The sequence below is a fragment of the Phocoena phocoena genome, chromosome 9 (genome assembly GCF_963924675.1).
Source record: "Phocoena phocoena chromosome 9, mPhoPho1.1, whole genome shotgun sequence".
Taxonomy (NCBI): Eukaryota; Metazoa; Chordata; class Mammalia; order Artiodactyla; family Phocoenidae; genus Phocoena; species Phocoena phocoena.
The window spans coordinates 775,582-788,487 of NC_089227.1; the positions used below are offsets into that span (position 1 = coordinate 775,582).

Below are 12,906 nucleotides of genomic sequence, written 5' to 3' on the forward strand. Positions count from 1 at the left end.
CAACCTCTGTGCCCCCCGGGCTCCCTTTGGTGGAAGGGGACACGGCCGCTGACATGCAGAGAGTGGGGCTCACAACCGCCCACGGGCCCTGAGCTGGGACTGGGAGGGCTGCATGTGGTCCAGAGTGGTTAGGACTTTAGAAGAATATATACATTGTCTATTTCACAAACCCTCCAAGGCTGCTTCTGGGACACTGGCCCTTAGCTGCATGCCCCCCTCTGCAGAGAAATGTCTGGATTTTCTCTCTAAACAGGAGGGGGCCCCGGCACAGCCCCAAGCCAGATTAAGTCCTGTTCTGCCAATACGTTCAGGCCAGTCTGAGTGTTGCTGCCAGATGAGTTTATGTAGGAAATTCTCAGAGCCTCCAGGGGTGTTGTTTCACCCATGGGGGGCTGGGGACCCGAGAGAGGTCCCGGCCTCCTGAGAGCCTCGCCCTGGGTGGGCTGGTCCCTCTGGACCAAGTTCAGAGCATCTTCGCTGAGCATCTGCCGCGGCCGGGATCTGGGCGTCTTTACACCGAGTGCCGACCCTGGACCATCTTCCTTCCAGCAGGCCCTGCTCAGTCCCATCGGGGCCAAGACCCGGACTCGGGGCGCCTGGTCCACGCTGAGCAGGCATCTTCATCGGGCCAAGCATGGTGTGGGCAGCCAGGAGGTCGGGGGTAGGTTTGCTTTTGTCAAATGCATATCTTGATGAAAGTACTGAGCTGCATTGTCTAGGCTCTGAGTCCTTGCTGATCTTTCGCCACTTTTACAACGGTATGTGTTGCGGAGTTAAACAAATAGAGGCACAAAAGGAAAAGTCGAGAATGAACTGTTTGGTTGGCTTCTATCTCCGTGGTAACGGGATCCCCCCACCCCCCCAGCCTTGTGTGAAGAACCATGCATCTGTCCCGAGCATTCCTTTCCAAGAGGGGTCCTCCTCTCTGGCCCAGTGCTTTATTTACCTGCTCTCACCCCTCATTTATGGAATGGTTAAATGTGTGAGAATGTCCACTAATGCTTCTTACCGGCCAGATGTTCAGATTTCTGTTGCACTCCTCAGGTATGTAAGAGCTGTGACTATTTTGAGCTTTTCAGTTACAAAATTGCAACTGTCCGTTGTTTTCCACCTTCATACATTTCCATCACAAGTTTTTCAGGGGTAACGTCAGTATTTTCAGGATGCATATTACCAGATTATCCTTATAAATGTGCACCAATTTACAGCCCCATAAAACCCTTGATTCTTTTATCCAACAAGTATTTATTATGCACCTACTACATGCCACGTACCATTCTTGGTAGTCACACGCGTATGAACAGAACAGGCCCGAATCCCCACATTCGTGGGAGAGAGGAAGCTTATTTCTCTAAATCTGCACTCTTGCGTTTGAGGCCCAGACCTGCTGACGCATCGCTTTGTTAGGCGGCTCTTAGGTTACTCTTGAGACTGAATGTTCTCAGTCACTTTATGATTGTTTTAAATTGCACTTTACATGTTGAATGGATTGAGCATCCCACGCGATTAAGTCACATTCTCAGTGATCTCCCTTCCCCTCTGCCCCGTCTTCCCCTCTTCACCTTTTCTTTTCAGGCAGGTGAAGATTTCTCTACATGGCGTTCATGTCACTGAAACCATTTTCAAACAGCATTGAGATGATTGCAAATAGCCATTCACTTTCTCCACTGCGTTATTCATTTGGTAATTATGTTTTTTTTTTGTCTGGGAGCATTTTTCCTGTTCTCACAGTATTAATCTCTCATAGAAGGAATGCACTCCAAAATACACTGAGTCTGAGAATGATAGATATTTTCATATTTCCTTCCATTTCTAAGAAGCTGAGGAGGCTTCTTACATATCTGTTGCTCATTTTCTCATCCTTACAGACGGGCCGGGCCATAGGATAGGGTGTGTGTTCTGTCAGAAATTGCGTATTTCCCCTCTTCTAACCTTTAGTTTCAGACTAAGCAGAAAGAACGAGTTTCCGTGTCGTTAGTTTTTGTTTCGTAGAGTAGCAGTCTACCTAGTTATGAGGGGAAACTATAAAACACTGCCTGAGATGGCTCATGCGGATGCAGACTCCCCTGCTCTTCTGGGCTCTCCTCGTGGGCGAGGAGGGGCCTCTACCCCTTCGGGTTGCACAGCTGCTCTGCTTAAGGCTCAGCATGGACACCACTACCTCCTTCTGTGTCCTCCTTCTGCTCTAGTGGGGTGACCACGTGTCCCGCTTTGCTCAGAGCTGAGGCCTGTCATCTTGGCATCCATATCAATCATGCCCTTTCACTCTCAGAAGTGTCCTGGGAACCGTGTCTTAGTTTCAGAAAGAAAGTCCTGTGTAGGCAAGTGACTCTCAGTTGCTGTTACTTTATTTATTTAGTTCTGGTTCAAGGTGTCTATTCATCCAGCGAATTTGCTTTTATTGTGGTGAAATATATACAACACAAATTTTACCATTTGAGCTATTTTTAAGTGTATCCACATTATATTCACTGAGCATCTGCGCTGTTTGAGTTTCTCTGGCTGCTGGGACCCTCGGCCGTGTCTGTCCTGAGATGCCCAGGCAGCCACGCTCCCTGGCTCAGGAGTAAGAAGGCGTCTGCTTTCCTCCTTCGGGCCAAGAGACCAGGGAGGCTGAAGTCCGCAGGTCTCCGAGGGCCACCTTCTGCAGGATGGCCCTTTTTCCTCCCCACTCCGGGTGCTTTGCACCTGTTCTTCAAATGCCGTCCCTGTGTTGCCTGGCCTGAGGCACCTCTGCCTGTGGAAGCTCCCACGGAGCCCGCGGACCCCCGGAGCCGTTGCCAGTCAGTCCAGGGCTGGCACGGGGCAGGGGTATGGGGGGAGGCCCACGCAGGCTGCTTTCTCGAGTTGGTTTGATCTCCATCTGCGTCAGAGTCATCTGGGACTCTTGTTAACACGAAGCCCCTTGGGGCGCTGGTGAAGAATATGCGCTGGTTCAAGCAAGCCCCTGATCACGCTGCTGCACGTGGAGTTTTGAGAAATTCTGACATGGAGAGGAAGCAGTGCCCCGTGTAGGAAATGCCTCAGGAATCCCAGTCGAGCACTCTTTCCAATCCCTAGAGTCTGGTAAGGACAGGCTTCATGTGCTTCTAACAGCACTTTAAATACAGCCAAGAGTTTGAAGACAACCAAAAAGAAATCGTTTAAGAACAAGCATTTGTATTGTATGGCAACAGGGCTCATTTAAAGCGAGTTCTTTTTTCCTTGTTTTTCAAGTGACCTCTAGACCTAAGCCAAAAAGTAGTAAAAAGTAAACCATAACTTTGAAACTTGCTCTTAGTAATTATTCCAAGTAAACTACTTTGTGGATCAATATTTTTTTTTTCAGAAAAAAAAACATTTCAAACTTTCATATTTGTTCTTGGGTTAATGGGCCAAAAGAGAGCTATTCAGAGTATTTCCACAGATGCCACAAATAACGTTTTCATTTTATGGGCAACATTTCCATGGAAAATACGTCCCTTTCCTTCTAAAAGTGTGTTCTCATTTGTCAGAAACAGAGGTCACGCTGCCTACTTATGAGACATAGCTTTGTTGTAAATTTCAGCATCTTTCATCCCTGTGTGTTTCTGGACACAGCTGTATGGAATCAGATTAGGCCAGTTGTAAACCACCTGGATATTTAAAAATCTTGGTTGTATTTCATGCAGTGGGGAAGAAGGTGTTTTCCTATAAATAGTTATTCTTTTCTTTTTTGCGGTACGCGGGCCTCTCACTGTTGCGGCCCCTCCCGCTGCAGAGCACAGGCTCTGGACGCGCAGTCTCAGCGGCCATGGCTCACAGATCCAGCCGCTCCGCGGCATGTGGGATCCTCCCGGACCGGGGTACGAACCTGTGTCCCCTGCATCAGCAGGCGGACTCTCAACCCCTGCGCCACCAGGGAAGCCCGTAGTTATTCTGTTTGGTTTTGGATGCTATAGCGGTGTTCACATTCCAACTTAGGCCTGAAAGTAAAGTTGTCCTCAGCTCGGTGTAGTGAGCTGTTCTTTCTTTTCCATTTATAATCGGTCCTTTCTGAAAGGTAAGAGGTCTGGGAAGATCACATTGCGGGAAGTAAAATAACTGGGTAGAGATGAAGGAGTAGGCCTACGATTTCAGTGCATTAGCAAGATGACAGTTTGTTCCACAGAGTGCTTTTGAGAATCGGCTGTGTTCTGACTACTGTCCTAAGCCTTCCCATTTCTCTCATGGATTGTTTTGTTCTGCGATGAGAAGCCCACAGTTAAGCCAGTGGAGATGTTGCAGCCACTGGGAGGAAACGGGATACAAGAGGTGGCAGATGGGGGCTCACAGGAGGAGGAACTTGGGGCTTAGTGGCTGGAGACGGTGTCCAACCAGGTAGCAGGGAAGAGGATGCCCTTCAGAGGGAGCTGGTCTGCCCCGTCAGAGGGCGGTTCCACTGGGCTGGACCGGGGTGCCTTCTGGGAGAGAAAGTCGGGAAGAGCAGGGAGGGACTTGAATACTCTTTCAAGGCTCATAGGTGACAGGGAACCAGTGATATATTTTGAGCAGAGAATACACCAGGTTGCTGCATGAGAGGCTCACTGCCGATTATGGAAATTGGGAATCTCTGTAAAGTTCCCGTCTGTGCTGCGGCTGCACTGCTCGAGGATGGACATTGCGCCTCATTCTGGGCTTTGACGTGTACTTTCAGGAAGTGGGGTGCACGAACCTCACCTATCCAGACCTCCCCAGGTTTAATCGCTGGTAGAAGGTCAAAAGGTGTTCAGGTGTCAACTCTGCTTTGTCTATAAACAAAGAAATCGATTAGAAGACTCAGTGGTTGAAGGTTACTTTGCAGTGTCTACATTTCTTCAGAGAAGCTAATGTTGACGTTCTTTAGAAAAAAACATTTATGCTCATTTATTAATTTATATACTGCTTCTTTCCAAAAATTTGAGGTCATCGTTCACGTGCAAATGATCTATCATTTTTTCCTTTATTTTGAGGATAAGTGTTCCCAGTGATGTCTATTCAAAAGCATTTTGTAAATTACATAAATCTCTATTCTTTCATAAACACTTATCATCCAGAATTTTAATTAATTGAAATGAGCCCCACTCCTAATCAGCCAGGTTTAAAATATCGTCTCCTTTACATTTTCTCAAGCCGAGATATTTCCTACAATTGATGGATAAAATTTAATGTAGAGTTTGTTTCTGTATCTCTCCCAGACTATAAGAATAGTGTGTCTTATCTTTGATGGTGTCTTCAATAAGGAGATTCCATCTTGGTGGCCTTGGTTCCCATGGATGCTGCTTGAACTGTGAACAGACTTCTGAGATTTGTGCCAGTAAAAGAGATACTATAATTCATTGTGTCCTTAGAGCATACATAGGACTTCTTACCAAGAAGATGTTCAATATAATTCACATATAGAAACACACAAGAAAACAGGTAGAAGAAGTTGTTTTGTGGGACTTCCCTGGAGGTCCAGTGATTACGACTTCGTGCTTCCCCTGCAGGGGACACGGGTTTGATCACTGGCCGGGGAACTAAGATCCCACGGCTGTGCAGTGCAGCCAAAAGTATAAATAAATAAAATAAAAAAATTAAACTACTTTATGAAAAACAGAAGTTGTTTTGTTGCAGGGCTATGCTATAGGACACGTACTGATAGCATATCAGAGCTCTAGCAGTCAGAGAATAGTTTTATAGACTTTAATGTATTAACATGATGTAATACAATGCAGCCTTTAAAATTAATTTTTAAAAAACATACAAAAATGCCAGAGTTGGTAATATTATAATTTTAAGTGAAAGGATGAGAAAAATAATACACTTGAATGCAAGTATATAAAAATGCATTATCTGTGGTGGTAAAACTGTGCTTTTAAGACATTTCTTCATCCGGTTGCTGGTTTGGCTTCATCATAAAAAAGGTGAACGATTAGCTCTATATGTGCTGCTAGGAACATGTGCCTGGACAGTTGGCCTGGGCTCTCTCTGACAGACTGTCCTGTGAGCTCCCAGGCAACTACTCACCTCCCACCTTGTTTCCTTTGTCTCATGACAAGCAGCAGTGAGAACGGTGACATGGAGCTCGGCCGCATGCTTTTGCAGAAGTTTGGGGATCAGGACCTGCTCTGTGCTGACTTACACTCAGACCTGTAAGTGTCCGATGCAGAAATGCAGCCTCCAGCCAGCCGCCCCCAGGCTGGCAGGACTGGCTTCTCCAGGACTCTGCCACCTGTTCTCGCTGTAGGGCTGAGACTGAGCAGGCCTGAGGGTGCTGCCGTCTAAGATGACCTGAAATAAGCTTCATCATCGCCCCTTCCCTTCCTTGGTGAATACATGCTTTATATCATTGCAAAAAACATTAATTAATAATGAATAACATTCCCTTTGCTAACTAAAACCCCCAAAGAACAAAGCTAAAAGAATAAGGTAGCAATTAAGTATGAAATATGTAGTAACTGTTGTTTGCTTTTGGGGTAAACTTGTACCTATGAAAAGATTAATTGTACTTTTTTTAACTAAAGGGAGTGAAAAAGTCCGTAACATCAGTGTGGGTGTGAATTACTTTGAAGACTTTGTTTTCTAGGTTTTGCAAATGATACTATAGAGATGACCTTTCATGAAACCTTGATAAAACATGCCTTTCTTCATAAACATACCTTTCTTTTCTCTTTCTTATTTTGCTCGACTGTTATTTATTGAGGATCTACTATAAATATCATGTTGTTGTAGGAACCAGGATTGATGGAGCACATGGCCCCCGCCTCAAGGATTTACAAACGGGGAAAGTGATAAAAACCATAATGATGTATTAAGTATTAAAGTGTATGGTTTTCGTAATAAATATACAAATCCAGACAGTAATACAATATTGGCATATGTTTTCCTAATTTGGGATGACATTCTGTGCATTACTCATGTTGGTGATTAGCACAAGACCGAGTAACTGTTAGCAGTCTCAGTGAGGAAGAATTAATAGAAAATTAATTACATTGTTTCGCTTTAGTTTTCTCTTGAAAAAGAAAGTAATTTTTTTTAGCTAAATAAAAGCTTCCATAGTGATGCTTTTATTTCCCTTCTGTCCAAAGAAACACACAGGATGTACAAAGCGTCTACCTTTGAGAAATTGAAATATAACCTGTGGCCCTGAAGGGTGTAGTCTGGGCCCAACCTGGCAACAAAGAAAGAACAGTTGGCAGAAAAAAAGGTATATATATATTTTATTGGAGTATGATTGCTTTACAATGTTGTGTTAGTTACTGCCAAACAGTGAAGTAAATCAGCTATATGTATACATATATCCCCTCCCTCTTGGACCTCCCTCCCCCTCCCATCCCATCCCACCCATCTAGGTCATCACAGAGCACTGAGCTGAGCTCCCCACCTTCTCCCATGTGTCCACACATCCATTCTCTATGTCTGTGTCTCTATTCTTGCCCGGGAAATAGGTTCATCTGTACTATTTTTCTAGATTCCACAAATATGTGTTAATATATGATATTTGTTTTTCTCTTTCTGATGTACTTCACTCTGTATGACAGACTCTAGGTCCATCCACATCTCTACAAATGATCCAATTTCATTCCTTTTCATGGCTGAGTAATGTTCCATTATATATATGTATCACATCTTCTTTATCCATTCCTCTGTTGATGGACATTTAAGTTGCTTTCATGTCCTGGCTATTATAAATAGTGCTGCAATGAACATTGGGGTGTGTGTATCTTTTTGAATTACGGTTTCCTCCAGGTATATACCCAGGAGTGGGATTGCTGGATCACACAGTAGTTCTATTTTTAGTTTTTTAAGATACCTCCATACTGTTCTCCATAGTGGCTGTATCAATTTACATTCCCACCAACAGTGTAGGAAGGTTCGCTTTTCTCCACACCGTCCAGCATTTATTGTTTGTAGATTTTTTGATGATGGCCATTCTGACCAGTGTGAGGTGATACCTCATTGTAGTTTTGATTTGCCTTTCTCTAATGATTAGTGATGTTGAGCATCTTTTCATGTGTTTGTTGGCAATTTGTATATCTTCTTTGGAAAAATGTCTATTTAGGTCTTCTGCCCATTTTTGGATTGGGTTGTTTGTTTTTTTGATATTCAGCTGCATGAGCTGTTCGTATATTTTGGAGATTAATCCTTTGTCTGTTGCTTCATTTGCAAATATTTTCTCCTGTTTTGAGAGTTGTCTTTTCACCTTGTTTATGGTTTCCTTTGCTGTGCAAAAGCTTTTGAGTTTAATTAGGTCCCATTTGTTTATTTTTGTTTTTATTTCCATTTCTCTAGGAGGTGGGTCAAAAAGGATCTTGCTGTGATTTATGTCATAGAGTGTTCTGCCTGTGTTTTCCTCTAAGAGTTTTATAGTGTCTGGCCTTACAGTTAGGTCTTAGTCCATTTTGAGATTATTTTTGTGTATGGTGTTAGGGAGTGTTCTAATTTCATTCTCTTACATGTAGCTGTCCAGTTTTCCCAGCACCACTTATTGAAGAGGCTGTCTTTTTTCCATTGTATATTCTTGCCTCCTTTGTCATAGATTAGGTTACCACTGCTGCATGGATTTAGCTCTGGACGTTCTATCCTGTACCACTGATCTATATTTCTGTTTTTGTGCCAGTACCACACTGTCTTGATTACTGTAGCTTTGTAGTATAGTCTGAAGTCAGGGAGTCTGATCCCTCCAGCTCCATTTTTCCTTCTCAAGATTGCTTTGACTATTCAGGGTCTTTTGTGTTTCCATACAAATTTTAAAACTTTCTGTTCTAATTCTGTGAAAAATGCCATTGGTAATTTGATAGGGATTGCATTGAATCTGTAGATTTGGTTTGGGTACTACAGTCATTTTCACTATATTGATTCTTCCAATCCAAGAACATGGTATATCTCTCCATCTGTTTGTGTCATCTTTGATTTCTTTCATCAGTGTTTTATAGTTTTCTGTGTTCAGGTCTTTTGCCTCCTTAGGTAGATTTATTCCTAAGTATTTTATTCTTTTTGTGGCAATGGTAAATGGGATTGTTTCCTTAATTTCTCTTTCTGATCTTTCATTGTTAGTATATAGGAATGTAAGAGATTTCTGTGCATTAATTTTGTATCCTGCAACTTTAGCAAATTCAGTGATTAGCTCCAATAGTTTTTTGGTAGCACCTTTAGGGATCTCTATGTTTAGTATCATGCCATCTGCAGACAGTAACAGTTTTACTTATTTTCCAGTTTGGATTCCTTTTATTTCTTTTTCTTCTCTGATTGCCATGGCCAGGACTTCCAAAACTATGTTGAATGATAGTGGCGAGAGTGGACATCCTTGTCTTGTTCATGATCTTAGAGAAAATGTGTTCAGTTTTTCACCATTGAGAATGACGTTTGCTGTGGGTTTGTCATATATGGCCTTCATTATGTTGAGTTAGGTTCCCTCTATGCCCACTTTCTGGAGAGTGTTTATCATAAATAGGTGTTGAATTTTTCCAGAAGCTTTTTCTGCATCTATTGAGATGATCATATGGTTTTTGCCCTTCAATTTGTTAATATGGTGAATCACATTGACTGATTCGCATATATTGAAGAATCGCATTCCTGGGATAAACCCCACTTGATCATGGTGTACGATCCTTTTAATGTGCTGTTGGATTCTGTTTGCTAGTATTTTTTTGAGGATTTTTGCATATATGTTCATCAGTGATATTGGCCTGAGTTTTCTTTTTTTGTGTCATCTTTGTCTGGTGTTGGTATCAGGGTGATGGTGGCCTCATAGAATGAGTTTGGGAGTGTTCCTCCCTCTGCTATAATTTGGAAGAGTTTGAGAAGGAGGGGTGTTAGCTGTTCTCTAAATACTTGATAGAATTTGCCTGTGAAGCCGTCTGGTCCTGGGCTTTAGTTTGTTGGGAGATTTTTTTTTTTTTTAATTGGAGTATCTAGTCTTTCAAGAGGGATAAGGAAGTAGAGTCAATGCTCAGGGAGCGGAACATTTTCCGAATTCTGCTCAGACGTCTGTTTTACCTTCAGATACTGTTGGAGGAAGGGCAGCGGTCCCCAGAACTGTGCCCCCCCCCTCCCCCAGCCTGCAGACCATGCTCACTGTTCCGCCCTCAACTTTCCTCTGCCTTCTTGGTCTGTTTCTGTTTCTGCCTCTTTCTTTGTGAAATCCTCATCTCTTAACTCATTCCTAATTTGTAACCATTTCTACTCTTTTCCTTGGTCAGCATGACAAAAAGCTGGGGGGCGGGGTGCCTTATACAAGGGGGTGCTTTGGATCCTTCTATCAATAATAATTTCTGTCCATGTTACACAAAAAGGCTTGATTTACTGAAATCCCAGATCGAAGCAAAATGTTTTATTTAAAACAAATAGGTGTCCTTCTGTAAGTGTAAAACATTGAATTCAATATCTACATATTCCGTTTTAGGCAGACTTTAGTCATCGTTTGATTATAAATTAACAGAAACATTTTAAAACGATAGATGAGATTCTGCGTATTGACTGTTTTTCTGTTCAGACTCTGAGCTCAGGTTGCGGGAGCCAAGTTGAACTCCTGCCTTTACTTCCTTTCACACAGAAGGCAGTAAAAATCTCCAGAAAAAGCTATTGTGGTATAAAAATGAACTAAACTTTACATTTTCCCATTATAGTAAATGATGCCTAATTAATATTTTAAAATGCGCTGAAGTTCCCAGCCTTTAGAAGCAGACTGGGAGATTTCAATACCAAGGCTTATGTCCCAGGGCTTGTGTCTGGTGACACTCCAGCCGTGATTTCCCTACTACCCCTGAAGTAAAACAGTCACTTTTCCCACTCATTCTTGATACTGCTTTGTATAGAACAGAGTGGTAGTGAGCAAATCGTATATTTCTATTGCACGTTCAAAGCCGAGTGGGGAGATGGGTCGGGTTCGTGTCCATGGTAAGACGGCAGCAGTTTGAGGAATGATCTCTGAGATGCCAGAGTCCCTGGCTCACGAGGTCGGGCCCTCGCTCCTGGCACGGCTGTGACAGCTTCCCTCAGATGGGCCTGGGGAGATGGAAAGTTGAGGTCCAGGAGCAAAAGCACCCAGAGGGGCACATGTCCGGCACTCTGGAAAAGGTGGGACCCAGATTCTGGGCAGGGCTGCACGAGCCCACACCCCAGCTCTGCCTCGTCCTCCCTGTGTGATCTGGGTCCTGACTTACCTTCCTCTGCTCGATTAACATCACCCTGCGCCCACTTCTCAAGAGAAGGCAAGTGTCACCTTGGACCACAGGGTGGCCCCGTGCCAGGCTTTTGGCTCCTTTAGGAGAGTTTGTGTCAAAACTTCCTCTCTTAGGAGTAGGTCCTGAGAATGCCTTCCTCATGCTGAGATGCAAAGTGCACTCTGACAGTTGAAACTGCAGGCAGCGGGCCTGTGTCAGAGAGGCCAGCCTTTGATCCAGCCTTGCCAAACCCAGCGGACGGAGGGACTGTGTCAGGCACGTCACTCGGGATGACTGTCACTGCTCGTGTGTCCTGCAGAGCCCGGCCAGGTGCCACAAAAAGCTGAGGGGCTGGGCGCTTGGGGTCCTGACACCGGAGGGAAGTGGACGTGTCTGATCCTCACGTTTCCTCCCCTCCATCCTCCCCTGTGAGTGCAACTTCACGTGGTTCCTGCAGTTCAGAACTTCCTGGAGGCTGGGCGGCTCCCAAATCCAGAATCTGTGCAGTGCTGTGGCTGGTCTCTGTTCAGCTCTGCGGGTCACATCTTATTACTCTCTAACAGGCAGCCAGGAGAAGAACTAGTGGAGGATTTGGAAGGGACAAAGAGGACTTTTTGGAGAAATTCATTATGCTGTGAACGCTTGCCCACAGTCACTGAAGGCCTGAGGCTAACGCAAGGGAGGCCCTGAGCTCAAGAAGTGTAAATGGAGTTATTTTTTTCCCCAAGTAATTATCAGATACAGCAAGCAGTCTGATGAAACACATCACTGCCTTAGGTGATATTTCCCTGTTCACTTTCAAGACTCAAACTGGAGTCCCCATTGTCTGCTTAACCAAGAAAGTCACACCAGCAAAGCCTTGAAATTATTTTTGTTATTTCAGAAATTTACATGGAAATTGTACTTTGCTAACCTTGTTAATAGAAATGGTAGGTTTCTTTTCATGGGACTGGATGTGTTTCACCTTGATGTTCTCACGTTGGAGCAAAAAGTGAGGGCTCGGAGGTCAAAAGACCGCCTTCCAAAGTGTGATGCTGGGTGAGCCCCCGGCCTCTGACAACCCCACTCCCTCTTCCCAAAAGTGAGGCTGAAGCGGTTGTAGTAAAAGCACCTAGTGGGGCACCTGTAGTTCAGTAAATGTCAGTTTCCTCCCTTCGCCCCCAATTTTTGAGTAAAACACAATTATCATTACTAAAGCAGATTTTGATTTACAAACATTAGTGAAAAAAAAAAAGTATGAGGCCTAACAAGGAGAAAAGTTATAGGGAGTTTTGGAATAAAATGGGTGGACCTGGAGATGGTCATGCTAAGTGAAGCAAGTCAGACAGAGAAAGACAAACACCATACGATATGGCTTACATTCGGAATCTAAAAAAAAAAAAAAGGTACACGTGAACTGATTTACAAAACAGAAACAGACTCATAGACTTAGAGAATGAATTTATGGTAACCGGGGGCAAGGATGTGGCGGGGGGAGGGAGTTTGGGATTAACATACACACACTACTATATATAAAATAGATAACCCACAAGGACCTGCTGTAGAGCACAGGGAACTCTGCTCAATATTATGTAACAATCTAAATGGGAATAGAATTTGAAAAAGAATAGGTACATGTATATGTATAACTGAATCACTTTGCGGTATACCTGAAACTAACACAACATTGTTAATCAACTATGCTCCAATATAAAATAAAAATTAAAGAAAAAAATAAAGGGTTCTGAACGTCTGCTGTAAGTTGTTTTCATAGCAGTTTCTGCGGCACTGTGGTTCTTCATGA

At 43.7% G+C, this 12,906-nt stretch overlaps 1 protein-coding gene across 1 annotated transcript in view; it reads left to right on the top strand.

Annotated features, from left to right (window-relative positions):
- The window catches only part of LOC136128512 (ATP-binding cassette sub-family A member 13-like), a 236,572-nt gene that overhangs the window by 101,949 nt on the left and 121,717 nt on the right, over positions 1–12,906 (top strand). The window contains 1 exon segment of the mRNA XM_065884331.1: positions 6,018–6,109. Within this exon segment, the coding sequence (XP_065740403.1) occupies positions 6,018–6,109 (92 nt within the window).